Source organism: Homarus americanus, unplaced genomic scaffold (genome assembly GCF_018991925.1).
Source record: "Homarus americanus isolate GMGI-L3 unplaced genomic scaffold, GMGI_Hamer_2.0 scaffold31037, whole genome shotgun sequence".
Lineage (NCBI taxonomy): Eukaryota > Metazoa > Arthropoda > Malacostraca > Decapoda > Nephropidae > Homarus > Homarus americanus.
This window is the reverse complement of record NW_024722227.1, coordinates 862,456-879,979: the sequence shown is the minus strand read 5'-3', so window position 1 is coordinate 879,979 and position 17,524 is coordinate 862,456. Positions and strand designations below refer to the sequence as shown.

The following is a 17,524-nucleotide window of genomic DNA, read 5'->3' as shown; positions in this document are numbered from 1 at the left end:
GCTAATCCCAAAAAAAGAACTAGGAAACTTATAAGATGACTTTATTGACCCATACCCTCTACCTACCTCCCTCCCTCCCCCTCACCCACTCCCCACCTCCCTACCCACCTCCCTCCTCCCTACCTACCTACCTCCCCACCTACCTACCTCCACCTCCCTCCCCTACCCACCTCCCTACCTCCCTACCTACCTCCCTCCTCCCTACCTACCCCTACCTACCTCCCTACCTACCAACCTCCCTACCTACCTCCCTCCCTCCCTACCTACCTCCCTACCTCCCTACCTACCTACCTCCCTCCCTACCTCCCTACCCACCTACTAGGGAAGAAGGAACACCCACGTTCGCCAGTAGGAGTGTGAGCTGGGTGGGGTTCACTGTCAGTTCACTGGTCCAGCTGGGTGGTGACCTCAGACAACACCCCACAGTAATTGAACTATTATTACATGGTTAACGTCTCTCCTTGGTGGTAAATGTTAACAAGCCTTTACAGAGGAGATCTACCGCCAGGGCTTCATGTGAGGGAGGGGCTTCATCACCAGAGACGTGAGTAAGGAAGAGTTTTAACCAGCAACAGGCGGTCGTTGTTGTACTTATAATTATATTTTATCTTAATTTAATAAATATTTTATAAGTATTATGTCCTTCATGTAGGTTAGAGGAGGCTTCATCATCACCAGGGACCTGATTTATGGAGGAGGAGAAGGAGTAGAAGGAAGAGCAATAGGGGGAGTAGGAGGAGGAAGAGGAAGAAGCAGTCATTCTTAATTATTATTTATCTTAATTTAATCAATATTAATTTTTTTATTTGATATTGATCTTTTTTGTATTATCGTTTCGGTCCTACAGCGAGGATAGGTTTAAGTTAGGTTTTTTTATGGTTTTTGATGTGTTTTAAACGATTCTGACCTTTATTTCAAATAGGTTCTAGGCTGATGTGACCTCCTTGTTTGTAGACGATGCTTTTAAATGGGCTATGGAAGAGTATGAATGATCTTAGTGTATGGCTTATTGTAAGAGAGATTCCCGAGTAATTATAGCAGCCGAGAAGAGTAATTATTGTCAACTCAAATTGAGATCTGCAGCAATTCAAAATTAAGTACACCTGTGTCACTGGAGGCAGGGGGTATGGGAGGTCAGGTCAGGTTATTAGCCTCAAACAATCAGAACAAATGCCGGACAAATACCGGAAGTAAGTAAAGACCCATGATTGGACAAAGAACTACTGCCTGTTTTCATTATTCATTTCCCCTCAACTGGCACCAGGTACTGTACAGTCACTCATAAAACTACAGTATCTACAAAATTGTGTTGTGGAGACAATATGACTCGACGGATGATTGATTTTGACAACCCTACCGAGACAACAGGAGTCACAGTGTTCATTATGAAATTCATCGATCCCTCGAGTCCAGATAGTTTTTTGAGTGTGGTACAGTACATCCAAATGAGGAAGAAATAAACAAATTTGATGAAATAACAAAGCTTGTCGGGATGGTAGTCTAGCCATGTGCATGAGCTTAATTTTGAACATTGTCTACATGATTCACAGTTGTTCGCTAACTCACGACATCAACATAAACCATCACATTGCTGTACTGTATTTAAAGTCACCATACGAACCATTAAGTGAAGCAATACCATTTCAAACAGAAAAACTTACCTTAATTATTATTTATTTCACACTCCATGAGCCAATGATATTTTGGGCTGTTACCTGGTGTTTCCGCCCCAGAGGCAGCAACGACACCTGCCGGACCACCAGCTCTACAATTACCTGTACAATAAAGTACCCTGGATCACCTGAAGATTAAACCTCAACTTATTTCCAGATTTGTAAAGTAACTAAGTAAATTTACTTGAGTACTGTAATCAAGTAACATTTTTGGGTACAGTACAGGTATTTACTTTTTAAAAATTCCTCCAATTTCTCAGTAATTTTAATTTTACTTAAGTATGGTTTTCTGATACTTTTACTCCAATACAATTGAAAAAACAAAACTCGTTACATGACCCAAACAATAGAGGACAAACTTGGGAGCTAACCAATCACAAGTGTTTCTTCACGTCTGCTGCTTGTGAGCGCTGTTTAGTCATGCTGGGCTTTTATTTAGTCCTAAAAGATCCTGATTGGACAGTCATAATTTTAAGAATTTTTTATTGATTAATCTCAATAGAAAGATTTGCAAATAAACATGTGTAATGCTGTGACTTTTATTTTTATGTTTACTTAACTTGTTTTTTATAATTTACTCTGGAAAAATATTAATATTTGAGACAATAAATAATTTTGTTGTTACTTTATACTTTCAGTACTTGAGTACCATACTTAATGAATGAGATAATTTTTTGCTTCTACTCGAGTACATTGAACTTTCGATACTTTTGCTTCTACTCGAGTAACATTTTGCCAATGTAACAATGTAACTTAAGTAACAAAGTCCAGTACCTTTTACAACTCTGCTTATTTCACCTTTACCCTTTAGTGGGCAGGGGCTCCCCTCAACTGAATAAAATCCCCTGGCATTAGCCAGAATTAAATCCCTAAGGGATACTTTGCCTTCTATAAAGGGTTAAGATTAACTACCATTTTGCTAACCTTCCTTCCTGATCTTCAGGTGATCCAAGGCATTTTATCATCTTAAACAAAAGACACATAAGGAAACAGTGCAGATAATTTGACATAAAGTTGTGACATACTATACTGTACCACATTATATATAACTGTATTTTGATCTTCGTTCATCCAGCAAAAAAATATATGTAGGAACCTAACCTCACAGTTTTTGCAATTAAAGTATCGAATTCAAGTAGTACAGTATATATCAGTTTTATATATACAGTACATTTGTACATGGAATGCTTATTAAATATTCTAAAAAATTGTGAGTAAATCCTCGTAACAGTGAATAAATCACCAAAAAAAAAAAAAACACAAAAATGCTATAGTAACTCACTACTGTCCGCATCTTTGGCATCCTCGACTTAAAATTGACCATTCTCTCTCTGTGCTTGTTGAGCCAACGTGAATTTGTATCACAATTTTACTGAATAAATATACAGATCAATCTATCCACATCTTTAATAACTGTTGAGTTTGTTTATTATTACAGTATTATTATTATTATTATTTGTATTATTATTATTATTAGTAGTACAGTAGTATTTATTATTACTATTATTATTATTAGTAGTAGTACAGTAGTATTTATTATTACTATTATTATTATTATTATTATTATTATTATTATTATTATTATTATTATTATTATTATTATTATTAGTACAGTCAACCCTCGCTTTACGCGGTCCCACTATACGCGTTTCCACGTTTACGCGGTACCCTGCCGAACACGGAATGCTCACTTTCCGCGGTGTGTGTACCCTTTTACGCGGAGAGCGGCGCGAGCAGGGTGCGCACAAGGTTGCCCAGTCATCAAAACATTACCGAGTTTTTCACCCGCCACTCACCACAGCCGGCCCAAGTCAGTGATAGTGATAATGATAGTGAGGACATGATATGGACTTTGAGGGGTTTGACAATGAGGCCCTGCAAGCCTCTGTGGTGGATAGTTATACAATTGATACAAGTGATACAGGTGAGGGCCAATAATCTGCCCTCTGCCTTGGAACCAACCCCCCATCCCCGTGTGCCCAGCTATCTTTTCTACTAATGTAAGTGTTAAAACATCTAATATTATTGATATTTCTCTTAATTATTAATTGTGTGTGCATACCATCATAAAATTAAGAAGTTATTTTACTACAACGTAGGTATTGTGTCTGAAAAAGTGGAGTTTGGGGTTCGGCCCGGTCTCTATTTCAATTAATCCCATATGTTATATTGTTCACTTTACACGTTTCTCACTTTACGTGGGCCGCCGTGGGTTCAATTGACCGCGTAAAGTGAGGGTTCACTGTAGTAGTATTATTATTGTTTTTATTATTATTATTATTATTATTATTATTATTATTATTATTATTATTATTATTATTAGTATTAGTATTAGTATTATTAGTATTATTATTGTTTTTATTAATATTATTATTGTTTTTATTATTATTATTATTATTATTATTATTAGTATTAGTATTATTATTATTATTATTATTATTATTATTATTGCCTTTATTTGCAGGTGATGGGCTCCTGACAGTTATGATGGTGATTGAAATTCCCCAACAGAACAGAAAACCATAATATAACTCTCACATGAACCACATTACTCTTAACACTGTGTAGTAAGATATGGTTAATTGTTTTGGATTGTGATCAAATAATCTGTATAGTTGAAGAAGAATTAACATTTAAGTAGTGAACACAGTTACCTTACCTCACAAGATGCAGCTGTTAAGGATTCACTATCAGAAGCTGTTTGTGTGTGTGTCGTTTGTCATGTTGGTGCTGGTGGTGGTGCGTGTGTGGGAGGGTGACGACGGGACTGTAGCGACCCACCAGAACCTGCCCGGCTCCCTCAAGATCCCGGAAAAAAGGGTGAGCGGTGTGAGGGAGAACAGCATCAATATCGACTCCCCGGTGCTGTCCGCCTCCCAGCACAGCGGTCGTGGGGCGACGAAGAAGAAGAAGAAGGCAGCGGGGACCAATACTTATACTGATCTCTTCCAGGATATGGCCAAGGTAAAGATTGTGTGAGATCTGTTTTGTGTTTTGTGAGAAAAGTAAAGATAAATGAATGAATGATAATGAATAGAGAATCTGTGGAGGTTCTTCATACTTAATTCCAACAACCATTATTATTATTATTATTATTATTATTATTATTAATATTATTATTATTATTATTATTTATCATTAACATTACAAAATCTATTATTCCAAAAGACCATATAATATATATACAGGCAGTCCCCGACTTACGACGGAGTTAGGGAACCAAATCCTGGTCGGATGTTGAATTGGTCGTACAGGTAAGTCGAAAATGCAAAAAATAATACATAGAAAATCTAAAATGAAATACAGTACAGTAAAAGTAATCAATAATGAAAAATTAATACTGTAAAGTGTTACTGTGCACTTACCTTTAATTTAGTCAGCTGAATGCACACTGGGCCCCAATAATTTTTTAATTAAACATGGAGACTACATTAATTGGATGAAGCAGAGAAGGAGACGGCTGGGTGGGTCATCAATGTCGCTTTCTTCAGACAGGCTAACATACTTGCTTGTTGAAGGTATTGGCTCATCTTTAGGGAGTGAAGAGGCAGCAGTGGTGGGGCGTGAGGAGACAGCAGTGGGGTCGCCTTAAAATATGTGTCCAATTTAGACTGCACAGTTTGCCTTTTCTTTTCATTGTGAATATCCCTGTAGCAAGCAAGTGCATCTTGGATCATTCTGTCAACTTTTGCAAAATGCTCAACATTTTGATCAATTTCGTCAAACATTTGCATCCCCTTATTAATAGTAGCAAATGCCTCTGCCATTTGTTTCTTCTGAGCACCACCAGCACTCTCACTTTTACGCTTGCCAGTCATTTTAAAGGGAATTAGAACCGAAAATATTGAAAATATTGTCAGTACACAGCGCGATCACTACCGACAACAACGACGGCCAAACACCAACTGAGCGTACTATGGCATGGACGCTGTACACCACGAGGCGGCCCAGCCCACGCCACGCTCTCGTACGGGACGGAAACGTTCCGGTACTGGAAAATACGTAACTAATTTGAAAATTCTTTGGTATGACCGAGGCGGTTGTATGTCCGGGTGGTCGTATGTCGAGTAGGTCGTAAGTCGAAGAGTACCTGTATACTGTATGAAATCATTAACCCTGTGGAATTATTTTGTGGATATCTGAAAGAACATAAATTGTTGTTACCTTCAAGAGAAATTAGTTCCTGAAGCTGCATTAACCCCTTCAGTACGGAGACTCCACTTGTATTTTAATTGGCTCACCCCAGAGAAAGAGCCCAGTACTCGAGGAGTTAAGTGGGTGATGTAACTAACATAAATAATGTATAGACAAGATATACTGATGTTTCTGAGAAGTGTCTGGCCCAGAACTCTTTTAGGGATTGTTACTGATGTATTGTGTTACATTTAAGGTTTTTTATGAGGCAACAGCTGCAGGACCCTAGCAAATGAAACACTGTATGGCTCTGTAACACATAGGACTGTCTTAGGGCTATTTTTTTTTTTAAGCTGTTCAAAAGTTGTGCATTATATTATTTTTTGTGAGAGTGTAGGTTGATGCAATTATTTTTCCTTCATGCATCCAGGAAGAGATGTGCCCTCTGTGTTTTGGCCACGACCTGTGTGAGGACGTCTCCGCCGGCTTCTTGACCTTGGCATCGGACACTCCTAGTAAACAAGATGGAGCAGCCATGTATGAGGCCTACTTAGGAGACATGCATAAACTTTCAGTCAAGGTGAGAACCCTTCATGCCCCTGTGAAGCGGCAGCAGAAGTTTGATAATTTTAGAGGTGAAAATGTATAACTTTTTACAGCAAGAGTTTGGTGAAGGAACAACAGTTGATGATTGACCATGAGAGGAGAACATACACTCGCCTCTCTACTGTATTTTATGCTGTATTTATAGTGTTTCTGTACAAAAATTCAGCCCCAGTACCCACAAACTCACCCAAACAGGAAGATAACGCTTTAATATATTAGTTTTGCACATCTCAAGGTTTCTGAGGAACAGAACCTTGGCAGTGAACAAGGTCTATCTCTCCTGTACCCACCATAGCTAGTGTATAACACCAGCACTATTTAATTGTGCGGCAAAAGCTGAAACACTTGATATTAAGAAACAGGAAAAAATGGAGCTTCTAGTATATGATATTGAGAAAGATAGATGTATTAGATGAAAGAATTAGGAAGGTGAAATAAGGGATATGATCAAGGTGGTAACAGACGTAAAAATGGATAGAGTGTATAAAGAGTTGAAACAGATACAGTAATGTACCTACTAACCCCTCGTCCAGGGCTTGAGATCTTGAATTCATAGTTCAGGACCAATAGTAAGCTCCCCCACACTCACACATCACAGAATACCCTGTACTATTTTGTTATATGAAGATGTACACAAACAAATCAATGATTATAGAAAATGTATTTAAAATTTTTTGGAACATATCCAGTATTGTAGCCTCAAATGCCCGTATTATTTAACAACATCTTCCCTTGAAGAGGGTCGTCGTGTTTCAACCCGAGTTTTAAACTAAATGAGTCCTGAAGGACACCGCAGTACTGTACTTAACGGGGCGGTGTGGCGGTAAAATTAACTATACTGTAATTCCAATATTATAAATTAATTTTATTGGAATTAGTTAATTTTACCGCCACCCCACCCCATTAAGTACTGTACTGTGGTGTCCCTCAGGACTCATTTAGTTTAAAACTCAGGTTGAAACATGACAACCCTCTTCAAGGGAAGAAGTTGTTTAATAATACGGGCGTAAATCTTTTCAATGTACGTAATTTTCTTAGTTGATGTAGTACTGTTCTATAATTATAAGCCATTAATTTTTTTATGACTTTTCATAATGAGATAAATGTTTCAAATACTATATTCGACATGTTTTCATTTGATATTAAAGGCTACAGAACTTTAATAAAACTCACAGGTTCCTCTCGGTGACCGGTTCAGTCGGCTGGATGAAGCCGTTTGTATGAATGCCAGCCTGGGCACGGGGTGCAGCGTTGGGTCGGCAGCGTACAGATCGTTCTTGGCAAGACCCCAGCCATTGACGACTCAGGTTTTACACCACCTACTACGTGTTGTTGGGATCCCCCGCACCCAGTACCCGTAGGTGTCCTCCTGCTGGTGTCATCTTTATTATTACACTATAGAACCCTTGATCAACCTTACAGACACCATGTTCATTAATTTTACAGTGTTAGAAAAGTTCCTGTGTACCTGCAATAATTAACACTATAGTTTTACCTTGTTATACCTACACTGTTATATATACCCTGTATAACTTAATGTGGGTTTGTAATTATAGTGTGTGTGTGTGTGTGTGTGAGTCATTGATGAGTAAGAGGCAATAATGCCTTAACAGAGTACAGAAATATGTCCATTAAGACAGTGATGTTGACCTGTCAGATGAGAGGAAGATGTGGTATAATCACTTGGTGGGTTGTGAGTGAGTATGTCAGTCAGTAAGGGTGTGAGTGAGTATGTCAGTCAGTAAGGGTGTGAGTGAGTATGTCAGTCAGTAAGGGTGTGAGTGAGTATGTCAGTCAGTAAGGGTGTGAGTGAGTATGTCAGTCAGTAAGGGTGTGAGTGAGTATGTCAGTCAGTAAGGGTGTGAGTGAGTATGTCAGTCAGTAAGGGTGTGAGTGTGGATGCTCCTGACATTGTCAATACTATATATGTACAATAAATCAAATTAAAAACAATGATTTTAACTAAACTAAACATATACAGTACTGTATATAGACATTGAAACAAGATATCAGACAAGTATTATAAACAATACAGTATAGGGGGCCCCCAAATTCGCGGGGGTTAGGTTTTCAAAATGGCCGCGAATTGCCAAATCCGCGAATAACATTCGCGGACCAGGGAGGGGAGGGGGGGGGGTAATTTATACTTGTGTACAAAGAAATGTGTGTGTGTTTGTGTGTAGACACACACACACACACACACACACACATACACAAAACACATACAAATAAATAATAATTAGAAAATACTCTCACAGAAAATTAGATTTTTTTTTTTAATTTGAGTCTACCCTCAAGTCCGTCCTCTATTAATAACGTAGTAGAGCACAGACTTGAGGGTAGACTGTTACATTTTTAATAATTTGCTTCTGAATATTTGTGAGAGTATTCTCCAATTATTATTTATTTGTATGTTTTTTTTTTGTGCGTGTGTGTGTCTACACACAAACACACACACTTACATACAATACAGGTAAAAGAAATTACTGTCTCTAGAACGAATTTCTCCCTGTCCCAGCCAAGAAAATGCCGGCAACTTTAAAACTACCCACAGACATTCTTGGGTACATCCAGGGTGTCATCCGCGAATAATAGAGAACCGTGAAATAAAAATCCACGAACTTGGGGGGGCTCCCTATATGTCCAACTTTATTGGTCCCTGACTCTGATGTGGTGTAGTGTAGGACATAATCATTTAGGTGGTGATGAATGGCCACAGTCTAGTTATGATTTCTGTGTTGTGTGTTGTGAAGATATTTTATTTGTGTGCTATTTTCAGGTTGTTAATGTGTCCAAGTGAGAAGCTTCTTACTGTTATTGAACGATCCTTTGACGATAACGATGACCACAACCTGAGTCAAGGCGAGAGAATTACTTTGTTCACAACACTGGCCATCGCTCCAGACATTGTCGTCCTCAAGGTTTGTCCTGTTTATTGTGCAATAGAACTTGTGTCAGCATAACATAATACTTAATGTTATGACAATATTATACAGTAAGACCTCTCACATCTGGCACCTTCAGGACCTTGTAGTTGATGCCTTGCCACTAATTTTTTTCTAAAGAAAATTCATATTTTTGGAAACTACACCACTACACTGTATCCCTTTTATCTTGTTTCTCTTGGTAAATATTTCCAGTTGTTGACAAAGGCGAGCCTCAATGTCGGTTTCCCTCGACTAGTTGGTGTGTGTGGCCGGCTGGGAGTGTTAGAGGACGAGATGACTCCTCTGGCCTTCCTCCTGGGTGAGCCCTTCAACGTTCGTGCCTCGCTCGCCGCCCAGATCCTGACTATGGTCGATGACTTTATGGTAAGATGATTCCATTCTTATTTCCCTTCTGAAACATACTAACATAACAAACTTGATCCTGTTTCTCTTTTTTTATCAGCAAAAGACTTAAAATTGTACATAAACATCATCGTATCTCTTGTAGAGATGATGGTGTCTTAAGGAACAAGGATTACTTTGTCTTACTCACTCCAGATGTGTTTTATTAATACTGTACTTCCTTCATTCCTTCTCTCACTCCCTATACTGTACCTTCCTCTTTTACTCTCTCTTTCCTCCTCTCACGAGGTCATCCTAAAACTATATCTTGCGCTTGTGAGACCTCACTTGGATTATGCAGTTCAGTTCCGGTCACCGTATTACAGAATGGATATAGAATCCTTAGAAAGAATTCAGAGGAGAATGACAAGACTAATCCCGGGCATTAGGAACCTTGAGTACAGAGACAGGTTAAAGCATCTTAATTTGCACTCCCTCGAGAGACGTAGAGTGAGGGGCGATATGATAGAGGTGTATAAATGGAAGTCAGGGCTAAGCAAAGGTGATATAACAAAGGTACTCAAACAATCCAACCAGGAGTGAACTCGTAACAATGGTTTTAAATTAGACAAAGTTAGATTTAGGCGCGAGATAGGTAAACACTGGTTTGGAAATAGAGTAGTGGATGAGTGGAACAAGTTACCAAACATCATCATTAACTGGAATACGCTGGATAGCTTCAAACATAAGTTGGATGGATATATGAACGATAGGGGTTGGGTGTAAATGGGACTGCCCAGTATGACCCGCTGCAGTCTACTACATTCTTATGTTCTTTACTCTATACCTTCCTCCTTTACTCTCTCTCCTCCCTTCACCTCCTCATACTCTCGTGTGTACTATAAGTCTACATTATTAAACTTTACACCACAGGAAGATGACCCGGACTGGTACCTGTTCTATGGGTCGTGGTCGTTGGAGAAGCTAGCCGTCAACAAGGAGGGAGAGGTGGTGTTGACTGACCTGGCTAGCATGGCGGTTGTGGACAAGAGTTTGTTTAGAGGTAAGTTTACTTCACGCCAGATATTTGAGAGGGAAGTTATTTTCTGTACTAGGGTGCAAGGAACAGCCGAATGCATTTATGGTTGGTGTTTATAAGAAAAATAGAGAATCACATGAAGATTAGCCACCCCACCCCAGCTTATTTCACCTGATGATTAAACACCCTAATGCTACCTGGGGGGTTAGGTTAGATTAGGTCAGGTTAGGTTAGTATTAGGGTAGGCTATTCCCGAGGTGAAATAAGCTGAGGTGGGGTGGCCTTGTAGTGCCATCACAGAGCACAGCAAGTTTCATTGTAGTGTGTGTGTGTGTAATAATAATAATAATAATAATAATAATAATAATAATAATAATTAACGGTTTATTGAAAAAGTTCTGCAGCCCGAAGGCTGAAAATATACATTGGACATAAATGACTTATTTCATACATTGGTGGTTTAACAAAAGCCTTCATTAGAGAAAGGTAAAGGAACATACAGTGAACATACAGATTAATGTAGGTGTTGAACAGCAAACACGTAGTGTAGTAACTCCCTCCCAGATGGTGTTAGGAGGGACCTCACGTGATGTAGTAGTTCCCTCAGATGGTGTTATGAGGGACCTGACGTGGTGTAGTAATTCCCTCGCAGATGGTGTTATGAGGGACCACATGGTGTAGTAATTCCCTCACAGACGGTGTTATGGGGGACCTCATGTGGTTTAATTACCTCACAGATGGTGTTATGAGGGTCCTCACGTGGTGTAGTAATTCCCTCACAGATGGTGTTATGAGGGGCCTGACGTGGTGTAGTAATTCCCTCACAGATGGTGTTATGAGGGACCTGACGTGGTGTAGTAATTCCCTCACAGATGGTGTTATGAGGGGGCCTTACGTGGTGTAGTAATTCCTTCACAGATGGTGTTATATGAGTGAGGTTTGGTCCCAGGCCTTCCTATTGTAGACGGATTAACACATCGCTGGATGTTGTTGGGTCTCACGGGCCGTTATCACTGGGTACCTGGGACCTCACTGTGTGAAGGTTAACTTGGGTACGACTGTTACTGTTGAGTTGTTCTCACTGACTTAAGCACTGTTCACCTCTGTTTAACACTGGTTCCATTCCTTTCCTAAATGAAGTTGTAACTTCTGCCGAGAACTTGTTGATATTCCGGTGGGGAGGAGGGTTCAGGGGAGGGGGTTGGTATGAGCCAACTTAACAGTTGACCTGGCTGCTCCGAGAGGAGCGCCAGGTACGTCTTGACCCTTCGATGGTCAAGGATGTAGTGTGTGTGTGTGTGTGTGTGTGTGTCACAGCAGAACACAAATATTACAACATTAAGCATAAAATTAACAAAATGTTTGTGTGCATGTCTGCTCTTGGCTCCAGCTGCCCTGATGAGAGTGGGAAAAAGTTTATAAGATTACCGTACCGTAATTAAAAATATAAACACAAATAACAGGTTTTGGTACAATACACTTGTGCTGACCTGATATTATCTTATCAAATGTTGTTCATCAGGTGACTACGAAGACGGCAGTGAGAACCGGGTACAGGAGGTGTGCAACAAAGAGTGTTTCCAGAAGTTCACCGGGGAAGTTTACAGAGAAGGCCACGACACGGAGGAGATATGTTCCCGCGTGGAAGACGTCGGCCACCTGATGTATGCAGCCGTGTGTGCTATGATCCTTAGTGACATGGAACAGCACAAGTATGTCGACTACTTCACCAGCAGCGCGGGTCAGCAACAACATCCTCGCACCACGAAGGGTGAGTTAACTCTACGGTGGTCGTCAGGCAGCTTAATGATTACAGTATACGGTACAGTGATATCCCCGTTAGCCGGAACAATTGGTACAGATCACTTCCGGGAATGAGAGATTTCCGGGTGACGAGACGACTCTCTCAAAGCTGGAAAAATTTCCCTCATCCCTGGAAATTTCCGGGTAACAGAAATGTTTTTTTGGAATTTCAGAAAATGTGGCTCTCGGAAAATCTTTCTCAAAGCCGGAATCTTCCTGAAAATTCCGGCTTTGGGAATGATTTTCAGAGAAAATTTCACTTCCGGCTGTCGGAGAGTTCCGGGTTTGAGGGATTCCGGCTAACGGTGATATTACTGTACTACAGTATTTTCTCGATTTAACGAACTAATTCGAGCCACTTTTTCCTGTTAAATCAAAATTTCTGTTAAATAGAACTTTTCCGTTATTTAAGCTCGATTTAGCAAACTAATTCGCTAAATCGAGTGATTCCGTTAAATTCCACTTCAAATACGCTGCTTGGTGTGTGGGGTTTGTTTGCATCCACTCAGTCTGTGTCCCGCCACCACCGTGTGGGTTGTTCACTGCTACCTCTTGGCCAACTAACTACTGTGCTTAGACATTATGCTGAAAGTCTCTCAGAAGTCTAAGAGAGGAAGTGGTATTAACAGAATTAATGTTGATTTAGCGGACTGGTTCAGTAAAGGCAGTTATTGTAAGGCATTTTAGATGCACAGAATAGCTAATGCGTTAGCTATTCTGTATGCGCAGACGCTGCTTTTGAGCTGTGCGCATGACTCGTTCAGAGGGAAAAGCTAACGCCTCAATCGGGCGTTAGCTTTGTGCAGGGCCCAAGCGGCACAAATAGCTAACAACCAATTGGCGATTTCTTCCGGTGAAAATAAGTGGATCGTGTCCGCTTATGGAGAATATTTTGATTAATATTGAAGAGTTGGAGGCATGTAAGGCAATAAAAAACTGATGTAATAAAAATAATTCTATACACGATAGTACAGTGGTCCCTCGGTTAACGAGCACAATTCGTTCCAGCAGGTTGCTCGTTAACCGAAAAACTCGTTAACCGAAAAACTCGTTAACCGAAACCATTGTTTCAATGGGTTTTTGGGTAATTGGTTCCAGCTCACCGAAAATTTCCTAAATTCAACAAAAAAGGTAGAAAAGTTCACTTACTTTGAGGTGTGTATGTAGAAGGCTCCTGGATGATGTTGATGTTGATGGGAATTAGAATGGGGGTGGAGGAGAAGGGAGAAGAGAAGGCATTGGGGTGGAAGAGAAGTCACCCCATGGCACCATTTCACCCATAAAATTTTAGTTCTCTTGGTGTAATTCAAGATTATTTTCTTTAAATCAACACTGCACTGCATTATATATTGTCAATATGTAAAATAAATTTCAAAGTGACCAATAATTTGCTTGGAAACACAGAAAAGAAGCTTTTAGTTGAAGAGAGTCTCAACAGAGAGAGACTAACGCCTGTCTGGTGTGTTAACAGGCTGGATGGCACGCCAGAAACTAGTTTCTTTACCTTCAATTATGTTCAATAATTGTTAAAATGACTAAAAAAGTTAATATTAAACTTTTAAAATTATTGAATAGTATAAACTTCTTGATATTTACTAAAATAGTAAGGAATTTAAGCCCCAAAACCGATTACTGTATTGGCGGACCGCCAAATGCAAGCGAAAACATGTTGAAGTCGGCTCGTAAAAAACTCGTTAATCGAGGGATTGCTCATTAACCGAAGTTAAGAATCTTATGGAAGGTAAATCGTTAACCGAAATCTCGTTAACCGAGGGATCACTGTATATTGGATAGGACCTAAAACACGGAGCAAAGCGTGAAAGAATTGAAAAGGATTACGCCCAGTTGAAACCCGTTTAGACTCCACCCTTTTAAGTGGGCACAGTCCAATATCATTAGTTGTTGGTGACTTTTGGTGTAACAATAATGATAATTACTCAAATAGGATTAAAACTTTAATATCATTACTCATAAGATGCTTTAAATAAGGGTGAACAAGTTGATTACAGTTCTGGAAGTGCAAAAATTAATTTCTGGCACAATTATGCAAACACCTAGCCGCAAGAGAAGATGAAGTCCGGAAGAAATCACCTTTACAGCGGGCTCGATTTTTTGTTTTATTCTTATTTATTGGTGACTGATTGACTTTTTTTCCTTTTTTGTCTTTCTTTCCATAATTTTCTATATATTTTCTTCACTATTTCTTTCTGTATTGTGTCCAAATAACAGTTCTCCTAATTTGATTGTTTTCTGAAGACTTGTACAACAGTTATTCCCAAAACGCGGTACAATGTCCTATTTTTTAATGATGTCCGAGAAAGCTAACACATTAGATATTCCGTGCATCTTAAAACGCCTTACAATAAACGCCTTAAATTGAGTGAAAAATTACGGAAAAATTCCTTCGGCTAAATCGAGAGTTCTTTAAATCGGCTTATGTTAAATATACTACAGAATTTTGTCAGGGATTTTTCTGCACTTTTTTGTCTGTCGTCACACTCGAAACTTTTTTGTCGACTGTGACACATGAAAACACATGTGTCACTGCCTCCACCCTTAGGTGTCGCCTCACAGTCTTCCTCCCACAGGTCTGCTACACAACATCCCGGCAGCTGACAGGGCCACGGTAGAGGAGCTGTTGGCTGAGTGTGTGGACGAGGCAGCACCGGGGGGCCGCCTCCAGTCTGCTCAAGAACTCCGTGATTTTCTCTCGGACTTCTTACTGGACGAAGACGAGGAGGACGGAGATGATGCAGCGGGTAACAAGGACGACGATGACGGGGAAGATTATGACGACGATGACTATGATTATGGAGAAGATGACGGCTAAGAAAATAATAAAAGTAACTCAACATGCAGGTAAAAAAAATGTCAATACAGGTATTTTAAATTAATGTCAGGAGTTTCGAAAGTCTGAGAGGTATGTAACAATCATTTCATACCACGTTACAATTATCTGAGTAATTATGGAATTACCCTGTGTGTTGAGGTGGTGTGTTTGTCACCTTCAAGTGTTAAATTTCCTTTTCAACTGTTGTGGATGAGCTGTGATATACAGTAAGTTGCAACAACACAGTACTAATTTGTGTCTTTTTTATAACCATACTGTGTAAAATATGTTATGTGATGCCATGGTAGTTAACGTGGATGGCTGCTATGCCTTCTGTAGGAGACGGCATTAAGGGTCGTGTCGGGTGTGACGTTGACAAGATGGATGTTTTTGGACCCTGTGTATGTGTTAGGTTAGGTACAGTTCCCTTCACTAGTGCGTTTACAGGGGCTCATCAGGTCTTGTGCAGTGTGGCAGCTCTGTGTTTGTTTACATTAGACAGAAGGAAACTCACAGTAGTAAACATATGAACGTAAAACAATATTACAACAAATATCTTGATGTAATGATTTGTGGAATGTGTATATAATGAGCCCCTGTAAACCCACTAGTGAAGAGGACTGTATGTGTAAAGGGTATTAACAGTGTGTCTTTGTGTATGTGGGTGTATAAAGAAGACATTTACAGTTTATATGTTTTAATGGGACTAAATAATTCACATTCATGCTGGACAAGATGTATTTGCCTGTATCCTCCAGTGCAGTGTTTTTCAAACTTTTTTTACTGCGACCCACAGCCAGAACAACAATTTGAATTGCGACCCATTAAACCGAAGTGTAATGATATGAAATGAGTAAATCAAAGACAAACACTGTTCACAATTTTCCTTTATTTAGCATTGACAAAATTCATGTAAATTTCTCATGATCCATTTCTACTTGAATTATGGTGCATTTATTTTTATTTTCTTATTTATTTTCGCGACCCATTTTATTTATTTTTTCTTATTTATTTTCGCGACCCATTTTATTTATTTTTTCTTATTTATTTTCGCGACCCATTTTTATTTTGCGACCCAATTTATTTATTTCGCGACCCACTGAAGGGTCGGGACCCATAGTTTGAAAACCCCTGCTCCAGCGTACTTGAATTTGTGTTTTAAGTTGGAATGTATGACACACACACACGGTCTTAAACACAGTATCACAACAACTATGAACCCCGGATGTGACCAATTAACTAGTTATCAGATGTTAGTTTTGTAATCTTATAATAGTGTGGATAATCGCAGTCCTATGAAGCAGAATCTTCATATTTCCATTTTTCAAAATATAAATAAGATTCATGATTAATTTTTTTTTTAATTTGACGAATGAAGCAGAGTATTGAACCATACTATTTTGAATTGGCATTTCTTGGCTTATGAGGATTGTGTTTCATCTGGCAGGGCTTTTGCTATGGTATCCGATCATTGTGCTGTGACAGATGGCTGCTGCTTCTTGTCATAATGCCACCATGGAGGATGAATCACTCACGTCATCCATCCTCAGTTATGACACGATATGAGTCAATTAGGAAGTACTGTACAGCAGACGAGTTGCTTAATGGCCTTATAAAGTCTGGATTCACGGTTACCCCAAACTCATTAATACTGTACGCTGGTTTTGACTTACCGAGTACTGTATACAGTTAGTTTAGCTAATGGTTTTAACTGAGTACCTGTACAGTCTAGGTAATGGTTTTGACCAAGAGAGAGAGAGAGCACAGTTAGTTTAGGTAACGCACAGAAATATAAGAAAATCACAATAAGGTGCACAAAAAACAGAAAATATATAAGCAGCGTAACTTATAACAGTGCCGACTGTCGCGCATTCTCTCACACAGTACAGTATAGGCCGCCAATATGTGTAAGTTTTTATTTTGATATAGTTTATGTATGTGAAAGTAAAATGAATAATATGTTGTACAAATTTCTGGATCTGACACTGATCAGAGATAATGATGATGGTCACAGTAGAATGTTTTGCACAAGTTAGGGGTAATATAGAGAGTTAAGTCAGTGATGGTCTAGTAATTGCTTTATATCATCTTCATTCCTAACCTAACATAACCTAACCTAACCCAACCTAACCTAACCCAACCTAACCTAACCCAACCTAACCAAATCTAA

The 17,524-nt window shown here is 39.3% G+C and overlaps 1 protein-coding gene across 1 annotated transcript; it reads left to right on the top strand.

Annotated features, from left to right (window-relative positions):
• Positions 1 to 361: 361 nt before the first annotated feature.
• Positions 362 to 17,524, top strand: LOC121862246 (divergent protein kinase domain 2B-like). Its single transcript, XM_042360342.1, has 9 exons — positions 362 to 544; positions 4,138 to 4,637; positions 6,238 to 6,387; positions 7,589 to 7,770; positions 9,193 to 9,334; positions 9,554 to 9,724; positions 10,616 to 10,745; positions 12,244 to 12,492; positions 15,113 to 17,524. Exons 2-9 carry the CDS (start codon positions 4,341 to 4,343, stop codon positions 15,352 to 15,354), a joined length of 1,563 nt encoding a protein of 520 aa, XP_042216276.1. The 5' UTR covers positions 362 to 544; positions 4,138 to 4,340; the 3' UTR covers positions 15,355 to 17,524.

Bases quoted from the DNA above. Each gene is read 5' to 3' on its own strand.
- LOC121862246 (XM_042360342.1), top strand. From the start codon at position 4,341: ATGCAGCTGTTAAGGATTCACTATCAGAAGCTGTTTGTGTGTGTGTCG. The intron at 6,388-7,588 runs GTGAGAACCCTT...TAAAACTCACAG, and splicing joins TGCATAAACTTTCAGTCAAG to GTTCCTCTCGGTGACCGGTT. The intron at 9,335-9,553 runs GTTTGTCCTGTT...AAATATTTCCAG, and splicing joins CAGACATTGTCGTCCTCAAG to TTGTTGACAAAGGCGAGCCT.